At 44.3% G+C, this 23,572-nt stretch overlaps 1 protein-coding gene across 1 annotated transcript in view; it reads left to right on the top strand.

Annotated features, from left to right (window-relative positions):
- The window catches only part of HACD3 (3-hydroxyacyl-CoA dehydratase 3), a 1,036,541-nt gene that overhangs the window by 31,325 nt on the left and 981,644 nt on the right, over positions 1-23,572 (top strand). The window contains exon 2 of the mRNA XM_044076349.1: positions 12,119-12,161. Within this exon, the coding sequence (XP_043932284.1) occupies positions 12,119-12,161 (43 nt within the window). The remainder of the gene's footprint in view (positions 1-12,118; positions 12,162-23,572) is intronic.

Raw genomic sequence — 23,572 nt, 5'->3', positions numbered from 1 at the left:
ACTGGCTCGAGGCTACCCCTTATCCCATGATGCTTAGCGCTAGCTACCCAGATCTTGTTTGCCGCTTCAGCTGCGAGGTATGTTGTTACTGGCTCAGGCTCGTATAAGTTTTATTGAACTACTTTTTCTGTCAGATTAGGGTTTTTTTCTGGTAGCTTTTGTTTTAAATAATAGTCTCTAGTCTGTAGTTTAGTGTATTTGTAGTTTTCCCTTAGAACTCTTTAAGTTAGAGAGTTCTCCCCCTCCCTCTATCCCTTTTGTAGGTAGCGTTTTAGTTTAAGCTTTTTCTTTCTGGTTGCTAAGTAGCCATTTTAGTTAGAGGCTTCCTAGTTTTAAAAAAATATATATATCTTTAACTTTAGTATACTGTGTGTTTTTGTCGTTAACGTCTGGTTTTAGTTTTTTGCTGTTTGACTTTGTGGCCAAAACAATTTAGTGTAGTATCTTTCTAGTTGTGGATATGTCTAAAGAATCCAAGGTGTCTGGATTCAAGAAGTGTGAGTCATGCTGTCAGAAAATGTCTGACAGATGGGCACACTTCTTGTGTCTATTGCTTAGGCACAGTGCACCTGCAGGACTCTTGTTCTGTATGCCATGCATTTAGCCCAAGAGTTCTGCAGGAGCGTAAAAATAAGCTTATTTGAGGGGTCTTAAGCCCCAGGATTCACCGGCCAAGGTTCAGCCTGTGAAATCTCCTAAACCGACCAAATCGTCGGCTCCCAGCTCGGAGAATTCATTGGCCCAAGCCTTACCTACTACTTTGGTTCCGGCTGGAACCGAGGAGACTGCCTCCCCGTCGGCTCCATCAGTACCTTCGGAGCCGTCACGGACCCACAAGAGGCAGAGGTCCCCTTCTCTAGAGTCTATACATTCGGCTCCTCGGTCTCCCCTGTTGCAGAGTGACCGCAGTCATAGATCCTCCCACTCTTCTTGGTCCTTTAGGCTCTTGGATCATGACCTGGAGAGAGTGGTCAGTAGGTTGTTGAAGTCGCAGACACTGGCCAAAATGTTGTCCAGCCCTCCTCAACACGTGTCTGCTCTGCCCTCCTCCGACTCCATTGAGCTCTGTTTGTTGGGGTTCGAATCGTGAAACCGTCGGGACCGATAACAATTTCTCCTTCGGTTCCATCGTCTGCTCTGATCCCCTCAATGGTGCAGTCTGTCGAGGGATCTGGGTGCCGCGACTCCCTCGGCTCCAAGGGGCGCGTGGCATCGTACCCTTGTCCGACCCCATTCTCCCTCTCGGAGCGTCGGCGCAGGCGAGCTCGGCTCCTACATCGGCCTTGGAGTTGTCTCCCTCGGTGTGGAGGAGGATTCCGGTTTCCTCGGAACTGGAGACTTCTCTGCATCGTGGCAGGGACGCCTTCGAGGTCATGAGTGTACTGGCCTCTGAGTCGGCTCCCCTCTTCTTCCGAGGCCTCCCCTGATCATTCAGAAGAGCCCCCTCTGAAGAGGAAGTACATTGACTCCCCTGAGTCTATCACTTTGGATACGGATTTCGATGAAACTGAAGGGTCCCTGAGATCCCCCTCTTGAAGATGTTTCCTTTTCAGACATCCTAGAAATGCTTAAGCAGAGGGGAACTGGAATGTCCTAGCCCCTACCGAGGATGAATCTGTATTCTTGCATGCGTTCAGTTCCCGACCTTCCACCTCCTGGATGTCTCTGCCTTTCGATCCACTAATGTCAGTGGTGGCTCAAAGGGCTTGGTCAGCCCCGGACACAGTGGAACCAACCCCGAGGAGACCCGGCAAGTTTATCACTGCACCCCCCCTGATAAACAGTTCCTTACTAAGGGTGTCCCCGTGGATGCCATGGTGGTAGCAGTAGCCATTAAAAAGGAGTTGGCGGAAACTTCTTCCTCTGTCCATCCTCCTAACAAGGAGTCTAGGACCATGGATAGATATGGGAAGCGAATGTTTGCTTCAGTGACCTTTTCCATGAGGTCACTGAATTACTTATGCCATTTTACCAGGCTTCAGAGGGTTCTCCTGAAAGAGGTCAGAGATACCCTCCAGGATCCATCGGCTGAAGGGGTTCAAGCTAAAGTGGCTTCTCAGCTGGCGACCCTTAATTCGGTAGTCAACTCCTCCATGAGGCTCATTTCCAATGCAGCCGATGGTGCGAGTAGAGCCGCAGGCACAGGCGTTGCCCTCAGGAGACGCGCATGGGTGTGGCTATGTAATTTTGCAGAACCCTTTAGAGCATCATTCACCAACACTCCCTTTGATTCTTTTCTTTTTGGACCACAGGTGAAAGACACTCTGACTAGGTGTGAACAGGAAGGCAAGACTCTCTCTGCAGTGGGAGTCCGTTTTTCCACTCCTTCCAGACCATATCCCAAGGGTCAGAAGAGTGGTAAAATGTGGTTTCGGAAATCCCAGGGAGCCTCGCCTGACACACGTAGTGATTTTTCCTCCAGGGACAGAGGAGGAAACCGCAACAACAGACTCCGCCCTCGGGGCAGAGGGGGTCTGCAGAACCAGGGCAGCAGAGAATCCTTCTCTGACAAGCCCTTCCAGCATCCCTGAAGGGTTGCCTGGCTGCCCGCCTCTGGAGGCAGTTGGGGGGAAGACTTTCACTGTACCCAAAAGCCTGGCAAAACCTAACGCGAGACAAATGGGTACACTCAATCATATCCAGAGGATACATAATTCCCTTATTTCAACCCCCCTTACCGTCAAGCAAATCCCTTCCAGATGTTCCACCCAGTCTGACGGCCCAAGTAGTCATAGAAGTTTCAAGACTGCTAGAAAAAGTCATCCAGGAAGTCCCGGCAGACCAACACAGATCCGGAACTTGCTCAAGGTTCTTTTTGGTACCAAAAAAGACACGGGACTGGAGACCAATATTGGATCTCAGCAGACTAAACAAGTCTGTCCTAAGAACAAGGTTTCGGATGGTCACGCTTCAGTCCATTCTATCCTTTTTGGGTCAGGACAATTGGATGTGCTCAATAGATCTTCAGGATACGTACTATCACATCAAAATGGACAGGCGCTCCAGGAGGTTCCTTCACTTCTGGCTGGGAGCCAGCCATTACCAGTTCAGAGCTGTGCCCTTTGGTCTCACCACAGCCCCCAGGGTGTTCACCAAATGCATGTCAGTAGTCACGGCTCACCTGAGGCGTCGAGGATTCCAGGTGTTTCCATATCTAGATGACTGGCTCCTTACTGTTACTACCAGGCATCAACTCCTTCAAGCCAGGGACTATACAATTACAATTTGTGCCTAGCTAGGCATTACTATAAATTTTGAAAAATCAGCCTTATTGCCCTGTCAATCTATTACCTATATAGAAGCAGATTTAGATACAAGAAGTATGTCCGCAAGGCTACCGCCAGACAGTGCCACAGTTCAGCAGCAAATTCATATCCTCATGCAAAGCAAAAGGGTACAAGTCAGGTTGGTCCTTCAAACTCTGGGTTCTATGGCAGCGGCAATTCTTCTGATACCTCTGACCCGTTTTCACATGAGAATTCTTCAGTGGCTTCTGTTCACACAATGGTCCTTTCAACAGCTCCTCATGTCTCACATGATCATGATTGCAGAAACATGCAAAAGGCACCTTTCCTGGTGGATGGTCTCCCCACTAGTGTCTCAGGGCAAACTATTCATACAGCTTCCTCCGGTTGCCACAGTGACCACGGATGCCTCACTGATAGGGTGGAGGGCATTATCAGGGCAGGACAGTCCAAGGCATTTGGCAGCCTCACAAGTACCATCTGCACATAAATGTCTTGGAGATGAGAGCCATGTTCCTAGCATTGCAAGCCCTTCAGGACTCTCTCCCTTCCGGGACCATTGCAATTCAAATGGACAACATGTCAGTGGTGTGGTACATCAACAAGCAGGGCAGAACCAGGTCCTACCCCCTATGTCGAGAAGCACTCAGACTCTGGCAGTGGGCGATTTCCTCCCAACCATTTCTGATTGCGACGCACATCCCTGGGAGGTCCGATGTCCTAGAGGACAGGCTCAGCCGAGTAGTCTCTGAATCAGATAGTTGCAGATCTGATCTTCTGCAAATGGGGACAGCCTTGCTGCGATCTGTTTGCCACCCCCTTCAACAGCAAATGCAGCAACTACTTCTACCTTTTACCGCTTCCCGGTCACCCTCCCAGAGATGCTCTAGTCCATGATTGGCCTCAGGGACTTCTTTATGCTTTCCCGCTGTTCCGTCTTATACCCAAACTCATACAGAAAGCTATTCCGTTGGGTTGCAAAATGATCCTCATTGCCCCCTACTGGCCTCGACGGATATGGTTTCCATTCCTGCACCGTTATCTCCTCGAGCAGCCCTGGACTCTGGATCCTATTCCAGACCTGCTGATTCATCAATCAGGAGAGCTGCATCAATCCCTCCAAACACTCCAGCTCACAGCTTGGTTGATCCAATTCCAACCCTAGCCAGGCTTCCCACCATTTCCCCGACCGTGCGTGAGATTATTGTGTCTTCTCACAAATCCACTACTAGGAAGACTTATGCTAGCAAATGGAAACATTTCTCTTGTTGGGCAGAGGCTAGGAACATAGATCCCTTTTCCGCCCCAGTTCACAAAATCTTGGAGTTCCTAACAGAGATTTTTCACTCTGGGTCCGCTTCTGCCACAATCGGGGTTCAACTAGCGGCCATCTCTAACTTTCATGTTGGATTTTCTAATGTAAACATTATGTCTCATAAGCTGTGTAAAGACTTCCTCAGAGGGACTACTCTCTTAGGCCCCCAGTGAGAGATCCCCTTCCTCCTTGGGACCTTAATTTGGTACTAACCTCCTTGATTATGCCCCCTTTCGAACCGGCAGCATCCTGCTCCATTAAGTTTCTATCTTGGAAAACTCTCTTTCTGGTAGCTATTACCTCAGCCAGACGTGTCTTGGAACTTCAGGCACTAAGTGTTCATCCTCCGTACTTAGTTTTTCATAAGGACAGGGTTGCTCTGAGAACTAATCCCTCCTTCCTTCCGAAAGTCTGCTCAGAAAATAATCTAAACCAATCTATAGACCTTCCTGTGTTTTTCCCTAACTACACCAACAAGGCAGAATACAAATTACACCTTTTGGATGTTCATAGACAATTGCGTTTTTACTTGCATAGAATGAAGGATATAAGAAAGTCGGACCAACTTTTCCTTTCCTATGCTAGGGGCAAACAGTGTCTTCCAGTTTCCAAAGTGACCCTGTCCAGGTGGTTGTCTCACATTGTTTCTTAGTTGATAGATGAAGGTAATAAAGAGTTGTCTATCAAACCGAAAGGCCATTCTACTAGGGCTTTGGCCACCTCTGTAGCCTTCCAGTCTAGGTTGCCCACAGACTCTATCTGTGCTGCTGCCACGTGGGCAAATCCTCATACCTTTATTTCTCATTACAAGTTAGACATGGTCTCCAGGCGTAGAGCTAACTTTGGTTCCACTGTTCTGAAGAGTCTGTTCCAATGAGCCGCCCAGGATCGTAGGTGCTAGGGACGCTGTCCCAACAAGCAAGAAACGAATGCAACATAGCCAACTTAACATAAAGAAGTTATGTACCTACCATAACGTTCCATGTTAGTTGTCTTCACCTCGCCTTCTTTCTTGCTTACCCCCCTCCATCCCCCTGTCCTATTGGACCGAGAGGAGTTCAGGTTTCACTGGCTGAGTGTTCTCTGGTTTGTTTACTCTACTGACTTCGAGATTATGGCAGGTAGGTTTAACCCTCTGTTTGGAGGGATTTCATTCTATAGCTATGGTTGGGGTTAGCTATTTCAAATGAGATCTGGGTAGCTAGCGCTAGGAATCATGGGATAAGGGGTAGTCTTGAGCCAGTAAACAGCTCTCAAGCTATAGAAGATGGACAAGTCGGAGCGGAGGATCGGCTCCGATCCCAACAAGCAAGAAAGAAGGCGAGATGAAGATAACTAACATGAAACGTTATGGTAGATGCTTAACTTCTTTTTCAGCGGCTTTTACACTTAAATCGCTGAACTAGAACACATTTTACGAGGCTTCAAAGAGATCTCCTCAAGGAGCTAAGAGATGCTCTTCAGGGTACATCTACTGAAGGAGTCCATGAGAAGGTGTCTGCGCAGTTGTCCACCTTAAATTCCATCGTGAACTCCTCCATGAGGCTGATCTCTTATGCAGCCGATGGAGTGAGCAGGGCAGCGGGTTCAGGAGTTTCCCTTAGGAGACACTCCTGGATGCGCTTATGTAATTTTGCGGAGCCATTCAAGTCTACCTGTACCAACGCTCCCTTTGACGGTTCTTCATTGTTTGGACCTAAGGTAAAAGATGCACTCACCAGGTGCAAACAAGAAGGGAAAACTCTCTCTGCCGTGGGAGTATGTTTTACTGTCCCCCTGTAGACCATATCATAAGGGTCAGAGAGGTAAGATGTGTTTCAAGAAGTCCCAGAGATTTTTTCTGGCTGCACAGGGCGACTCCTCCTTCAGAGGCAGATGAGGAGGAGCTAATGGTAGATGTCACCCTAGAGGCGGGGGGGTCTGCAAAACCAGGGAGGCTGCGATTCGTTTTCAGGCCGTCCCTATCTGTGCTCCTGATGCGGGGCCCAGCTGTGCTTCTCTGGAGCCAGTTGGGGGTCGCATATCTTTGTATCCAGAAGCCTGGCTAAACATCCCCCAAGACAAATGGATACAAAGAATAATCACCAGAGGTTACTCCAAACCCTTTTTCTCTTCCACTTCACTTTCCCATAAAGATCCCAGATGTTCCACCCAATCACAGGGATCAAGTAACTGTAAAAGTGCAAAAGTTGCTCGCAAACAGAGTCATCCAAACCATCCCCGCAGACCAGATAGGCTTCGGAACTTACTCCAGATTCCTTTTAGTGCCAAAACGTACAGGGGACTGGATGCCCATCTTGGACCTCAGCAAACTAAACAAATCCATAAAGAAGGCCAAGTTCCAGATGGTGACACTGCCGTCTATACTCCCTCTGTTAGGGAAAGACAATTGGATGTGCTCCATAGACCTCCAAGATGCAAACTACCATATAAAAATGGATGGCGCATTGAGGAGCCACTTACGCTTCTGTCTGGGAGCCGGTCACTACCAATTTCGTACTCTGCCCTTTGGTCTCGCCACAGCCCCCCAGGGTGTTCACCAAATTTGTGGCAGGTAGTTACAGCTCACCTGAGATGTCTAGGATTCCAAGTGTTTCTGTACCTGGATGACTGGCTCCTGACTGCCACCACCAGGCATCTACTCCTACAAACCAGAGATTCCACTATCCAGCTTTGTTCCCGGTTGGGGATTACAATAAATGGGGAAAAGTCTGCCGTATCGCCCTCTCAATTTGTGACTGGTATAGGTGCAGAAATGGACACAGTCGCCATGTTAGCTCGTCTACTTGCAGAAAGAGTGCAGAACCTCATACAAATTCTCCGTCTACTTCCTCAACAGAAAGTCAAGGCAAAGACAATGCTGAAACTCTTGGGGACCATGGCCTCCACCATAACATTAGCTCCTCTCGCCAGATTACATACAAGAATTCTCCAATATCTTCTATCGTCTCAGTGGTCCTTTCAACAACTGTGTCTATCTCACCACATCATCATAACAGAGTCTTGCAAAAAGGACCTTCGTTTGTGGATTCAACCCGACCAACTAACAGGCACTCCATTCCTTCTTCGCCAACCCGTTGCTACTGTGACCACGAATGCCTCACAGATAGGGTGGGGGGGGGCATTATCTAGGCAGGATTGTCCAAGGCACATGGCAAGGTCATGAGGCTTACCTGCACATCAATGTCCTAGAGATGAGAGCAGTGCTTCTAGCGTTGCAAGCACTTCACGACTTTCTTCCTCTAGGAACGATAGCAATCCACTCAGACAACATGCCAGTGGTATGGTATCTCAACAAATAAGGAGGAACCAGATCTTACCCCCTTTGTTGAGAGGCCCTTCATGTTTGGGAGTGGGCAATTTCTTCCCAATGCTTTCTGGTAGCAACGCACATCCCAGAGACAACCAGTGTGATAGCCGACAAGCTCAGCAGGGCAATCCTGATGCTGCACGAGTGGTCTTTGAATAAGAAAGTAGCAGAACAGATCTTCTGCAAATGGGGACAACCTTGCTGCGATCTCTCTGCCACTCTGATCAACTCCAAATGCAGTAGCTACTTTTACTTTATCCACCCTTCCCCCCCTCTGGGGAGCCACTGAGAGGCACACTTGTTCACGATTGACCCCTGGGACTCCTTTATGCTTTCCCTCCCTTTCCTCTCATATTCAAAGTGATTCAGAAAGCGAAGCTATTGGGAAGCAAAATTATTCTCTTCACTCCTTACTGGCCTCACCAGATTTGGTTCCCCTTTCTCGGGCCTCATCTACTAGACGATCCATGGACTCTGGATCCACTGCCAGACCTCTTGTCACACGTCAGGCTCCCTTTAGCCCTGCCTCCACACCCCCTCAACTTGACAGCGTGGCTGCTCCAATTTGATCCCTAGTCAGGCTTCATGATTTTTCACCTGCTGTGACCCACATTCTCATGTCTTCGCATAAACCTTACACTAGGAAGTTGTACACTAGCAAATGGAGAAGGTTTTCCATCTGGGCTGAAGAAGGGAATGTAGATCCTTGCACTGCATCCATCCCTATGGTTTTAGAATTTTTGTCTGAACTTTTCCATCAGGGGTCTTCTGCTGCCACAATTAAGGTCCAATTGGCAGCAATGTCTAATTTTCATTTAGGTCAACATGAGTCCAACCTGATGTCCTACAGATGGTGTAAAACCTTCCTTAAAGGTGCTACTTTGCTAAGACCACCATTTCAGGAATCAGCATCTCCCTGGGATCTAAACTTTGTTCTGTCCAAGCTAACTTCATCGCCCCTTGAACCCGCTCATTCGTGCCTATTGAAATTTCTGTCTTGGAAGACTTTGTTTCTAGTAGCCATCACATCAGCTAGACGAGTATCAGAGTTACAAGCACAGTCTATTAAGCCTCCTTATTTGACTTTCCACAAAGACAGAGTTTCTCTTTGTACAAATCCTTCCTTTTATCCCTAAAGTTTGCTCTCATGCTAATTTGAACCAAACTGTAGAATTACCGGTGTTTTTCCCTAATCATTCTAACGCAGCAGAATACAAATTTCATCAACTGGATGTTTACAGGCAATTACGGTTCTACCTTCACAGGACTAAGGAACTCAGTCGGACCAATTGTTTGTATCCTTTTCTGATTCTAGACTAGGTCTGCCAGTCTCTAAAGTGACTCTCTCAAATTGGATTTCGAGCTGCATTTCCTTCATTTACTCCTCCAATGGAAAAACTCTACTGTTCAAGGTTAAGGCTCATTCTACACGATCCCATTCTACGTCTGGTGCCTTCGAAGCCAGAGCTTCAGTTGATAGTATTTGTGCAGCAGCCACTTGGGTTACCCCTCATACCTTTATTATTCATTACAAATTGGACCTGACCTCGAGGGGTAGAGCCTCCTTTGGTTCCACGGTACTCAGGAGGATTTTCCTGTGAGCCACCCAAGAATAAGGTGCTAGGGACGCTGTCCCATATGTAAGAATGAAGGCGAGTTAGGACTACAGAACATAAAGAAGTTATGTACTCACCATAACGTTCCATGTTTGTAGTCCATCTCGCCCTTCATTCTTACGAACCCACCCAACTACCCCTGTCCTGGAAGGATCTGGAGATTAGGGTAGTTTTACCTTGGTAGAGTGGAGACCTTTCATTATTGTTCTTTCTGGATAACCTTAGTTCTGTCTATCTATAGTTTAGCAGCAAACAAGATTTGGAGAGTGTACTTGTGCACTATGGAATACCTACGTAGCCACGAGCCAACTAAGAGACTTTGAGCTTTGTAATAGGCTGAGTTGGAGCCAAGGATCGGCTCCGAACCCATATGTAAGAATGAAGGGCGAGATGGACTACAAACATGGAACGTTATGGTGAGTACATAACTTCTTTATTTGCAGATGATCACTGCTGCAGTAGCCACTCTCATTTTTCCTCCTTACTTTTTGTATGTTTTTGTTGACAACAGGATAACTTCTAATTTTAGTTTTCTAACATTTACCTTTAGAGGACTTTAGCATTTCTCTTTCAGTTGGCATGAAAGCTTTGAAAGGCTTTGCACTCAAACCACTCTAGTCGGCTTAAGGTTTGGACCCATGAATAGTGTCCTTGAAGCTTTGGGAGCTGGACAGCTGTTATATACATAGCAGGATATCCTTAGCTCAATATAACCCAAATGTCTAAGGTACTGCAGCAGTGATCATTGGAACATCTAGTGGTATGGTAAGGTTACTTAAGTAACTGTACTTTGGGATCACAGGAGCATTGTTGGACTAGGAGAATCCTAGTTGTCTCTGCTTCATTGTGAAAGTTGGTTGGAAGGGTGTGTGGCAGCGTACCCTCTTCCCCTGGGAGCATCACCCTTTCCTGCATTGAAGACTTTTTTACCTCTGCCATTTTGTCCCAAGGGAATTCATGCCTTCAGCTGCCATGGGAGATGTACTGTGGGTTGCACAGGCTTGGCAATTTTGAACAACTAACTTCTGGTAGCACCTAGTGCTCTCGCACGTAATATATCTCAACTCATGAGTCAGTGATGCCTTCCTATCCCAGAGTAGATGAGCTAACAGCAAATGCTGATTTTCCGTTCTCCTCTACAAGCTCCTTTTAGCATGCAAGCTGCTTTTCAAAATCTCTTCATCTGTAGAACAGTTGGGGCTTTATCCCTCTAGTCCACAGAGCTGGTACATTAGTATTGCCTCGTAATCCGCACTGGTTTCTTCTTTTCTTTCACACAGGAATAATTTAAGAAATAGAGTTTAGACCTAAGCCCCCAAAAAAAAAAAAAATCTGTGTTTAGACTTCCTTTACTACTTTTTAGTAAATGGATTTTAGATTGGAAAAGCTTCCTTTTGTATTAGTAGAGTTTATGTTCTTTTGCTGAGTGAAATAATTTTTGGGGGCAGTTTCCACCATTAGACAAGTACAACTATCAGTCTTATCCTTGACCTCACTTTTAGTGTGATTGGTGCAGGTCTGCCTGCCTTTCATTTCCAAGGATGTTGCTCAGTCTAATCAAAGGTAAGGTCTATATTTGCTGTTGCTTTTCTCAGAGTAATGTAACTAAGAGGATGCATACTGTGCTGCATAGAAAAACATAGGCAGCTCAGAAATTGTGTACCAGGCAAAATATCCAAGGAAAATATGATTTGCTCATTTTCCTTCAGTAGAAAATAAGGCAAAAAGCCTCTTTCTGATGATCATAACTTGTTTTAAGACAAATATATATTCCCTTGCAAAATAACTTACTACAGCATACCAAACTGGGTCCTTCACCAGCTGCCTTATATTTTCTAACCTTGGGGTTGATCGTACAGTGATGGTGTTCATTTTGAAACAATTTTTCAGAGTCACAACTTGAGCATGACCTTTTGTGTTTAATAGCTTTGCCACAGTTATTCTAGGAATATTCTGCATGGATAGCCACATAGGAGGCTTAAGCTGGGGAGTCTGTCTGTCTTGGTCCTGCAGCTGGAGTTCTACACTATTGTATATAAACTTTTGGGTATCCTAATGGTGACTCTGTTTCTAGGCCTATAGCTGCAGGAAACATCCTACTGCTGCCATCCCCTATCTTCCATTATTTTTTTATTACGTAGTTAATAGGCTTATAATCCAGGAAACTGTTGTGGTGCCTAGCCCAAATTTCCATTTGCCCCAAACACTGTCTGGTTAAGTGACATATTCAAGGTCACACACACAAATGATGGCTGACTGAATCAAACCCAATATCACAGTAACCACATCTCCCAGCTGTAACCCTCTGTATCAACTGCTAGACATTTCGGAACTGCAGTCATACATTAGACAAGTGCATTGTGAGTAATGAGTGATGTTGGTAACACTGGAAAAGTTGGTGTGTTGCCATGTAATTCTGCCATCATTAATTTTATTTTTGTTCCTACAACTAGAGCTCTACTGGTAGCTCGAACATTATAGTGAGTAACCATAACTTTTCATTGCTGAGGTTAAAAGAGAAGTTTTTCTCTGTTAACGTAACGGTTTGTCTTGATTTGGAATTTTAATTTTGCTATTACTGGTACATTTCTTAGTAGGTTGACTGTATATTTCCTATTTATTTCCTTTACAGAACCCAGAAATCAACATTACAGGAAACACACTCCATTTTCATGGTAGGTCAGTCTTAATTAAATGTACTATTTGTTTTCTTTATATATGTAATATGTAGTTATTTTTTTTTAAGTTGAAGTGTTATTTTTTTTAAATACCTTTGTTAAATTCTCACATAAAGCCTAGGAAAACGTACATTAATGGAAAAGGAAACAAACCATAGTAGCATTTCTTCCATTTGCATACATTATGCATTACATATCCTTTCTCTTTTTTGTAACGATCATCAGTCCAACATTGCTGAATGCCGACCTTCCCTTAATCTCATTCCTCCTCCACCTGAACATTATTCTGTATATATTGTTCCCCCACCATTTCCATTTATTTCTTTGTAATTTCTCCTTCCTTTTTCTAAAGATTCCTTTTCTAGTTCTTTTATAGTCATCAAAACTTCAAATACCATTGGGTTATGGGTTAAACTTTGATTTCCATTTTCTAGTAATTGCTCTTTTGGCTAACAACAGAATTAGACTTAAGGCTTTACTATGTCTAGGCAGTTCAGAACCTATGTCCCAGCTCAAAAAAGTAGTTTCCTTAGTTATAGCCATTTGCTCTCCAATAATTCTGACAGAGTACTCTGTAGGAAAATTTTTAAATTTGCAAACTCCTTACAAACCCAAAACATATGTCCCAGTTACCTCTTTCTTCCCCATCATTTTTCCTCGGGTAGACAGCAACTAATTTGAAGTGTGCAAGGAAAGATCCTGCACCATCTGGACTCTGCGTACTTTGGAGCTTTACTTTGTCCTTCCATTGTTCTTTTGTAAGTTGCTTTTCCAGTCTCTCTTCCCAGTCTTTTTAACCGCCTTTGATTCATATAGTTATTACACAAAGTTGTATGTGCCGTACTAATTATCCATTTTAACAGCAACTTTGGTTCTAGATGCAACTAAAAAGTCTACCAGAGCCGTTCTTTCAGTTAAAATTCCCCTCTCCCTTTCTGTTTGCTTATGCTCTGCCTTCCCTACTAGTGACTGATATCAATCTGAAGCCTGCTGTCCAAACGTTGTCTTTGCCTCATCCAACTCTATTATGTTTCCTTCTCTGTTTATTTGCTCCCAATACCCTGGCTGCTTTGCTAGTTTTCTTCAGTAAAATTCCAAGCCCCTCTTGCCTGATGTTCTTCGTCTTCCCTTGCTGCAGTCCTGACTATTGGGTATAGTCCGCGTCCCAGTCGGCCCGAATACCAGAGGTCGGTCATGGCGCCTTAGACTGACGTCAGTACGTCAGGGTACTAATGCGCATGACCGACGTCATTTCCTCAGTCTTTTTTGCCGCATGGTCCGATGCAGAAGCAATTTTGCAGGTTGGCGTTCTGAGATTTTCGAAACCGGAGTTTCAGACCGAGTACAGAGTTGGCTAAGTAACCCGAACATTTTGGTTTTTCTTGCCTCAGTATATTACGGATGTCAGAAAAAGTGAATAACTGTATTTCTTGTGGGAAGCAGATACATAGGGATTATCATACATTGTGTATACCTTGTTTAGGGCCTGAGCACGACGTTGTTGGTTGCCGCTCTTGTGCTAGATTTAATAAGCGCACTATTAAGAGGAGGCTTGATTGTGCTAGGTTAGTGTTTGGGAAGCGTTGCAATTATACTATGCCGCCGGATGCTCGGCGCCTGCTTCATCTAAGAAGCGCAAGGACAAAACAGTGAAGTCTAGGGTGAGGAACCGCAGTCCCGGACGCCGGTCCTTTAGAAGGCTCAGGAGCCAGAGGTTTTGCCAGGAGTCTCTATGGAGTCTCAGGCAGATACTTTACTGTTACAGGATGTGCCCTCTCAGGAAGTAGGCCAGGCTGAGGGGGCTTCTCAGGTAACTGTTCTTCCCTCTCTTCCCAAGGTAGTTAGGGCCTCTCCTTCTGTTTCCAGAGCTTCTTTTAGAGGAAGGCCAAGTTCAGCTTCTGTGGGGCTTCTCCTAGCATTTCGGGCTCTGTGCCTAAGAAACATATGCTTAAAATGGCTGAAGATTTGATTACTCTGATTAGAGGTTCTATTAAAGCACCTGATAAGAGGCCTAGGGTGGAACAGGAGTTTGATAGTTTTGAACAGTGTTCACAGGCTTCAGAGTCTTCTGTGGAAGACTTGCAAGAGTTTCCTGCTTATTCTGATTCTGATGTGGATGATTCCACTCCTTCAGCTTCTCCTCCTGAGGATTTTTCATTTTCAGAGACTCTTCACTCCATGAGGGAGCACTTTAAATGGGAAGGCCAAGATTACTCTGACTCCAGAAAAAGGCTTAGGGAATTCTTGTTTTGCCTCAGCATAGGCCCTTAGCTATTCCTCCTGTGTTGAATGTGGTGGAGGATGTTTTGCAGAGGCTTCTCTGAACCCTGATTCCTTGCCTCCTGCTCCTGTTAAGCCTGATAGGTATTATAGGGTGCCAAGCTCATAAGTATTTGTTTAAGAGTCCCAGGGCGGACCCAGAAACTGTTTCTCAGGGGCCTAAAGGTGTTAAAGCTTCTGTTGTTAAAAATCCTGTACCCTCTGATAAAGAGGCAAGGGCTTTGGATAGGTGGGGTAAGAAAGTATATACTTCTTCCACTCTAGCCATGAGGGCGTTGAATTGTCAATTTCATATGCTGAAATATCAGAATTATCTCCTTTCACAATTGAAATCTAAGGTGGATGCTTTGGCGGAAGGTATTGAGTGTAAAGAATTGCTGGATTTGGTTCATGTGTCTGAACAAGTGGGTAAGCATTCTTTGCAGTGTGGTTTTGATGCTGTTCAGGCCTCCTCGAGGGTGGCTGCTACTAGTTCTGTTCTTCGCAGACATGCATGGTTGAAGGATCAGAATTTAGCTGAGCATGTTAAGACCAGGATTTTGGATGCTCCTTTACAGTCTGATGTGTTGTTTGGACCGCCTGTGGAAGCAGTTTTAAAGAAAATGGAGGACAAAGCTAAGTCTATGCAGACTGTTAAAGATTTTGCAGGTGCAGCCTCGTTTAGTAGAAATTGGCCTGCTAAGGGGTGGACATATCCTGCTTATGGTTCCCAGTCTAGGGGTAGATCTAGACGTGGTAGGGGCAGGGCTCAAGGTTCTTTAGGCCTAGATCAGACAGTTCACCTGCTCAGACTTCTGGTGAGGGCAGGGGTCAGTCCTTTCGTAAGCAGAACCAATGACCTGCCTTTTCAGCTGCCAGTGGACTCTCGTCTGGCAGCTCCTTTGGGAGGAAGATTGTCTCTTTTCAAAGAAAATTGGGATTTAATCACTCAAGACAGATGGGTGCTGGATATCATTCATCACGGGTACAGATTTTATTTCCACACAATGCCCCCTTTCAAAGGCATGCCAGATGTTCCTCCTCCACAAAGAAAAGAGGCTCTCAAGCAAGTTTTTCAGTTACTCCACATAGGGGCTATTCAGCCAGTCCCTGTGTCAGAAAGGGGCTTCGGATTTTATTCTCGCCTGTTCCTAGTACCAAAGAAGGGGAACACGTGGAGACCAATTTTGGATTTATCTATCCTCAACACTTATCTGGACATTCCCAAGTTCAAGATGTTGACGTTACAGCAACTGTTACCTCTGCTGGGCAAGGATCACTGGATGGTAACTTTGGATCTCAAGGAAGCTTACCTTCATGTGCCCATAAGGCTAAGTTGCAGAAAGTATCTGCGGTTTCGAACTGGAGATTTTCATTATCAGTTCTCTGCATTGCCCTTTGGCTTATCTACTGCAGAGTATTCACAAAGGTTCTGGCTCCAGTGATAGCTTACTTCAGGCTTCAAGGCATTCAAATTTATCCTTACTTGGACGACTGCCTGATTCTGGCTCAAGAAAAGAACACCTTCTACAGCATCTGGAATATGTCATAGCAGTGCTAAGATGCCTAGGGTATTCTGTGAACGAAATAAAGTCCAGTCTAGTACCCTCTCAAGACATGTGCTTTCTGGGTGTGAGACTGAATACAGCAGCCCAGATGGCCTTTTAACCCCGGACAAACAAAAGAGTCTGTCACTTTACTTCCATCAACTATCTCATCAGTCCGTGCTGACTGCAAGGACAGTCCTTCAAGCATTAGGGTTCATGGCATCTTGTATTCTGGTGCTTCCCAATGCCAAACTGCATATGAGGAAGCTGCAATGGTATCTCAAAATGTATGGACACAGCACTGCCAAGATTTGGACACTGTCATTCAAATAATACCTTGCCTTCAAAAGGAATTCTTGTGGTGGGCTCAGGAATGTCACCTAAACAAGGGACTCTCTGTGACCCGGCCAGAGGCGAGTCAGATTTTAACGACAGATGCCTCGGACACTGCTTGGGGAGCTCATCTAAATGGAAAGTGGATACAAGACAAGTGGCCTGCCAGACTACAGCATCTACATATCAACATGAAGGAGATGTTAGCAGTCCAGTTTGCATTGATGGCGTTCAAGGAGTTACTTCTTCCAGGGCAGGTGTTGATTCTGACAGACAACACAACTGTCATGTGGTACATCAACAAGCAAGGGGGAACACATTCTTATCCTCTTTGCAGGCAAGCAATGATTTTATGGGAGACTGCGTTAAGCCTGCAACTGACTCTTCAGGCAAGGTTTCTGCCAGGAGCACAGAACTCCCTAGCAGATGTATTAAGCAGACAAATCATGGATCCCCACGAGTGGAAACTGGATCTTCATGTATTTCAGAAATTGACAGTGTCATGGGGAACTCCAGACATAGATCTGTTCGCTTCTCCACTAAACCACCAGCTGCCAAAGTATTGCACAAAGGGGTTTCATCACACAGCTTGGAAAGTGGATGCTCTGTCTTTCAGTTGGAAAAACCTTCATGTCTATGCTTTTCCACCTCTACCTCTTCTTCCAAAGGTATTACTAAAGGTCAGACAGGACAGGCCAAGGATGATTTTGATAGCTCCAGATTGGCCTCGGCAACACTGGTACCCACTTCTAAGGAGTCTTGTAAAGAAGCCTCCATGGCCTTTACCTCTGATTCCTCATCTGTTATCTCAGAAGGACGGTCATCTGCTCAATGTCAAGCTTCAATCTCTCCATCTCACAGCTTGGCATATTCTGTGTTGAAACATGGAAGGTCTCAGCTTCCTCAACAAGTTTTAAATGTGATTATGGAAGCTAGAAGGCCTAGTACTAGGAGAGTGTGCAGAAAAATGGAAGAGATTTTTATTTTGGTGTACAGCAAAGAATTTGGAGATTTCAGAGCCTAATTTGAGTGTGGCTCTTCAATATCTTACTGAGTTATTGGACAAAGGTTTGTCTTTCTCTTCCATAAAGATTCATGCTGCAGCAATTTCAGCTCACTATGATTGTGACCCACCTTTGTTTTATCCTTTGTTCAAGCAGTTTCTTAGAGGGCAAAGAATATAAGACCCAGAGCTCCTACTCCTGCTTGGGATCTCAATTTTGTGTTGGAAAAACTTACTCTACAACCTTTTGCCCGGCAGCTACTGCTGAATTGAAATATTTGTCATGGAAGACGGCTTTTCTGTTGGCTATTACTTCTGCAAGAAGGGTGTCTGAGTTGCAGGCCCTTATGGCAGTAGAGCCCTTTTGATTTTCCATAAGGACAGGGTATCATTACGTACTAATCCTTCCTTTATGCCTAAGGTGGTTTCTAGTGTGGCTTTAAACCAAACTATTCATTTGCCTACTTTTTGCAGATCCTCAAAATAAAGGGGAAAAGATTTTGCACACTTTAGATGTACACAGGCAATTGCGTTATTATTTGAGCAGGACTAAGATTTTAGGCAGTCTCAGCAGTTACTTGTTTCTTTTGCTTTAAGTTCACAGGGCAAACCTGTGTCAAAACAAACTATTTCTAGGTGGATTGGCTTTTGCATTGCATTTTGTTATTCCCATCATGGCAAAGAGGTTCCAGCTGGGATTAGGCCTCATTCCACTAGGGCTACTGCCACTTCAACAGCATTTCTAAGGGGTGGCAACTAAGGATATTCTGGAAGCAGCTACTTGGAGTTCAGTGCATACTTTCTCTAGGCATTATCACCTGCCTATATACTCTAAGTCTAGAGCTGGTTTTGCCACAGCTGTTTTACAAGGCATGTTGTCAGCTCCTGCTACTTTATAATTTGCCAGCCTCCCTTACCTCTGCTTTGGGATTCCCAATAGTCAGGACTGCAGCAAGGGAAGGCGAAGAACATAGTACAGTTTTGTACCTACCATAAATGTAGATGTTCGAGGATTCCCTTGCTGCAGTCCTCCCTCCTTTCCCTCTGTGTTTCAGGGTGGTTGTGTAGGTGCCTTTACATGCTTATATTTTTGTATATATATTACTGTATATATTGTACATGTTTATTGGTGCAGGTTGTTTTGGGACTTGTCTTTTTGGTCTTCTGACATCTGGGGCAAGAAAAGACTGAGTCGGTCATGCGCATTAGTACCCTGACGTACTGGCGTCAGTCTAGCCATGACCGATCAGGCCTCTCACTCTGGTATTCGGGCCGACTGGGACGCGGACTATACCCAATAGTCAGGACTGCAGCAAGGGAATCCTCGAACATCTACATTTATGGTAGGTACAAAACTGTACTTTTTCTGTACCCCTGCTTGTCTTCCCTATTGACAAAATCTTTCTGCATTCTGGTTGCTTTAGTTATTAAAAGACTTTCAAGTACTTAGAATATAATTTGAATGAATGTTGTTCTTCTTAAGGACCCGCATCCAAAATACCATTCTCTCTCTTAAATTCTCCCCTGCTTCATCATTATCCCTTTCCATTTTGAATTATAATCTGCTTGTGTTATATGTAGCTATGAAATATCCCTTCAAATCAGGTAATCCTAAACCACCTTGTTCTATTGTAAGGATCAACTTGCCCCACTTATCTTCCCTTCCCATATGAAGTCCTTTTGCTCCTTGTCCACAACTTCTCTGGATGCTAACAATATGCCTGGCTCATGTATAAATCTAAAGGGACTAAAAACATTTTCATTTGTATCTCTCTATCCATTTCCATAAACATCATCATCCAGTTTCTTGGATTTTGTATTATCTTTTGTCTCTTCTTGCATATTCTTAATTGCCTTAACAGAAGCCATTTTAATCCGTACTCCTAAGCACGTCATGTTATTGTGTCCCCATAAAAATGGGTATTGCTGAACCAAATTTGTGTGGGTGTATAATGTGCAGCTATAGCCTTTGTTTTATCTTCTTTAATTTTTATATCTCAAAGACTTGAAATGGTTTGTGTTCCCCAACACTGAGCTGTCTTTTTCTGACTTTGTCAAGTACGATGTCATATCATCTGCAAATAAAGCAAACTTTTCTTGATTACCATGCCAGTTGTATCCTTGCATTTCGGAGTCTTTCGTTTTTTTTTTCAATGGCTGTAAATATAAAATATGTAACGGAGAAAGAGGATACCCCTGCCTTGTTCCTCTTTTCTAATACAGTTCATCAGAGATGAACCCTCACAATGTAATTATCTCCAGTCCTTCATATATCCTACTGATTAACCTTATTGTATCAGGGAATGCAAATGCTTCCATTGCTCTAATCATAAAATCCCAGCTTAGTCTGTTGAACTTAAGACCCACCAACAGTGGTGGTATTTTCTTATATTCTGCTTCCCTCTGGATCATCATCATTGTTGTGATAGTCAAATATTTGCCTCCCCTCCAAAAAAACATATGAATCTATATCTATCAATTTTGGCAACAGCTTTGCCATTCTTCACCTAGTATAGACATAACACTTTATAATCCTAGACCCATTTCAATTTTTAAACTATATGATGCTATGTCTGATGGGACTTACTGACTCTTGTTTAGGTAATACAGCCATCACAGCTTTCTTCCAAGATGTTAGTGCTTCCCTTCCTCTAAAAATACTGCTGAAATTTTCCAGATCTTTATCACTTTCTTCCCTACTAACTTCCAGACTTCCACAGGAATGCTATCTGTTCGTGGAGACTTTCCTAAAGATTGATTATATGTCACAATTTTTATCATATCCTCTCCTTCATAACTGTTAGTTGTTGAGCCTCATCTGCATCTAACCTTGGCATAATTAAGTCTTCCATCAGTATTTCCATTTGTGCTCTTTCACGATTTTCATATCTATGGTTTATACAGTTTTTCATAAAATTTCCAAAACATCTCCTAATACCTCTAGAGGATCCGGAGTTATTTTTCTTGTTCTAGGCTTCCTAAGTTTGGCAATAACCCTTTCTGTGTTCTGTGCCTAAGTCGTTATGGTAGAAGTTTTGTTCTCTGGGGTTATCAAAAAAAATAATTTCTTAACAGCAACTTTTCTAAACTTATGTACATTATCCATGTACTGTTATTTCTCTTTAGCGCACTGTTTTTTCCTTCTCTTGTTTTGCGAGATTCCTGTTCTGCAATAATTTTGCCTTTTGTACACACCTCTAAGTAATTCATATTATTCTTAACCATGTCTCTCTCTCATTTCTACCCTGCTTTAAACTTTATTTTATCTTAGTCACTAGACATAACCTCTGAAGAAATTTCTGTCCTCACTAATAACTCTCAAGTGGATTTCACTACCTATTATTTAAATTCCTCTCTTTTTAACAAAGGAAGTGTCAACCAGTGTATCATGTTACTTCATTAGCCTGCATTTTTATCTTGGCTTTATCTGTGTAAGATCCAAAATAGTTAATGAATATGTGCTGAAGCTTTCTATTAAATGTAAGTCTTCATGTGAAATGTAGAGCTGATGTTGTTGATCTTCACTCTGTCCTTGACTGTGGGCTCTGTTTCTAACCTCGGAACAGACTCTGACGTTATTCCAGCTCACGCTTCCCAAAATCTGTGGCGCTAGGCTCTACCAATAACACTCCTCACCCAATTACTTCGGATATCGTTTGCCAATTCATGGTGCCAGACGCGTTCAACCAGTCTCTCTCTAGCTGTGGCTGTTATTTAATTGTAAGTTCTTTATATGTACTTATTTTTCTATCTTTATTTTCCTATATCTACCCGTTCCTCTGTTCCTTCAGTGCGAGTGATTCTTATCCTATCTACCGTTAGGTACTCTAAAGTACCAGTGTTGGTACTTCTTCCCTCTTACCCTCAGGGTAGTCTGTATTACCATTGTTGGTAATTCTCTCTCTCTCTTCCTTTCCTTTCTTTATTTTCTTCCCTTCCAAAAAAAAAAAAAAAAACTCTGTATGTGTGTGCTTACATATGTTGGGCCTTATTTTTTACAGTGGCCAAAAAATCCTATAAGGGCAGTTCTGGGTTTAAGAGGTGCCAAAAATGTAAAAGAAAGATGCCTAATTTGGATGGACACACCTTTTGTGTGTATTGCCTGGGTGCTGTCCTGCCCATCTTCAGGAAGATTGCGCTGTCACAGAATCTCTGCCAGAACCCTGACAGAGCGTAAAAATACGTTGATCTTAAAAGGATTTTTTAAAGCTGAATTTGAAGAGGCTATCTCCGGTTCCAAGACTGAAGCCAGTCCTTACTCCTCTTCTTCGTCCTTATCCAAACTGTAAAAGCGATTTCATTCAATTCCGACAGTTTCCTCAGAACCATGTGCTAAATTGACCAAATGTCCTATGGTAATGACTGTATCTTCAGCACCGGTAAGTAAGGATATTCTTGCTTTGATACGGGCTTCCATTCAGACACCTGAAGCTTCGGTATCAGCCGAACCTTCAGTACTGAAGCAGCAGTGACTTGTTACTTTACCACGAACATCATATTTTCCCTCAGACCAGTTTCCTGACCATCCACCAAGTCCTTTTTTGGAACCACGATTGCCATGATCTCCTTCAGCCTCCTCTAATTCGGTCCACTAAGAGCTGGTCTGAGACTGACATGGAGACTGGTGGATCAGCTCCTAACGGCAAGGGGATTGCCTGCATCTTCGGTTCCTAGCCATGTTGGCTTTGGAGCCATGCCTTCTTTTAACACCCATTCAGATTCCTCCTCTGACTGAGTTTTCAGAGCCCCTGGTACCGACCATCCTGGCTTCGACTGTTTTGGAACTGGTTAGAGCTCCCTCTCCAGCACTGATAATTGCCTTGAGCTCTTGTTTGTTGGAACCGGAGACCTCCCAAGATCAGGGCTCTGTTACCGGATGGTCTTGGTGCAGTCAATGCTTCCTTCAGGATGCGTATTACCACATAAAAATAGACAAACACTCCAGATGATACCTACGCTTCTGGCTGGGAGCCAGTCATCAGTTCAGGGTACTGCTCTTTGGTCTTACCACAGCCGTCAGGGTGTTTTACCAAATTCATGGCAGTGGTAGTAGTGCATCTCAGTCTGCTAGGATTCAGAGTATTTCCATATCTCTATGACCGGCTCCTTATCACTGTCAGCAGACATCAACTCGTAGAGGCACGAGATTATACCCTTTATCTTCATGCCACCTTAGGGATCACAATAAACTTTGAAAAATCCTATCTGGAACCATCACAACAGCTGGAATTCATTGCGCAGTGCTAGACTGTCGCTGGATTGGCATCACTTCCCTTAGAAAGGTTCCAAAGAATGAGATCATAAGTAAAAAAGATCATTCAGAACAAAAAAGTTCCAGCAAGACTAATTCTACAGTCTCTGGGAACAATGGCAGCCACTGTTATTCTGGTTCCTTTGTCTAGATATCAATTGTTGATTCTTCAGTGGCTTCTGACATCCCAATGGTCATTATTAAACCAACCTATGTCTCATCTGATTTTGATTACCAATCGTTGCCAGGAAGACCCGAGTTGGTGGCTCCATCCCCTTGAAATCTTGTCTTTGTCCTCCCTCAGCCCCGAGCCATAGTGACCACAGATGCATTCCAGATTGGGGGGAGGAGGCATTATCTGGGAAAGACAGTCCAAGGCACTTGGTCCCAGATGGAGGCCAATTTGCATATTGGTGTTCTAGAAAGGAGGGCGGTCCGTTTAGCGTTGCAGGCATTTCAAGATATCCTTCCCTTTGGAATGATTGCATTCAAACAGACAACATATTAGTAGTCTGGTATATCAGCAAACAAGGGGGGAACCAGGTTGTACACTTTGAGAAGCTCTGAGTATGGCAGTGGGCGATTTTCTTCCAACCGCTTTCTTACCAATACACATTCCAGAGAGCTCCAACGTCATAGTGGACAAGTTGAGCAGAACCATCGTAATGCCTCACTAGTGGTCTATCAATCCAGGGGAGATGGAAAAGGTATTCTGCCATTGGGGCTAACATTGCTGCAATCTGTTTGTATCCCCTCAGAACAAGTACAGCAGTTACTTTGCCCTAATCCCCCTCCGGGGAAGTCACCCAGAGACGCACTGCTTCATGATTGGCCCCACAGTCTTCTCTATGCCTTCCCCCTCCTGACTCCTCTGTCAGTTTCTTTAGAAAGGCAAAAGGTCGGAGAACAGAATAATCCTCATTGCTCCATTCTGGCATCTGCTGGTTTGGTTTCCCTTCCTTTGGCCTCACCTACTTCGGAAACCTTGAATACTGGACCCAGCTCCAGATCTGTT

This window comes from Protopterus annectens, chromosome 7.part0, assembly GCF_019279795.1.
Source record: "Protopterus annectens isolate FY-2018-M chromosome 7.part0, PAN1.0, whole genome shotgun sequence".
NCBI classification, from domain to species: Eukaryota; Metazoa; Chordata; order Ceratodontiformes; family Protopteridae; genus Protopterus; species Protopterus annectens.
This window is presented reverse-complemented; position numbering and strand designations above follow the sequence as displayed.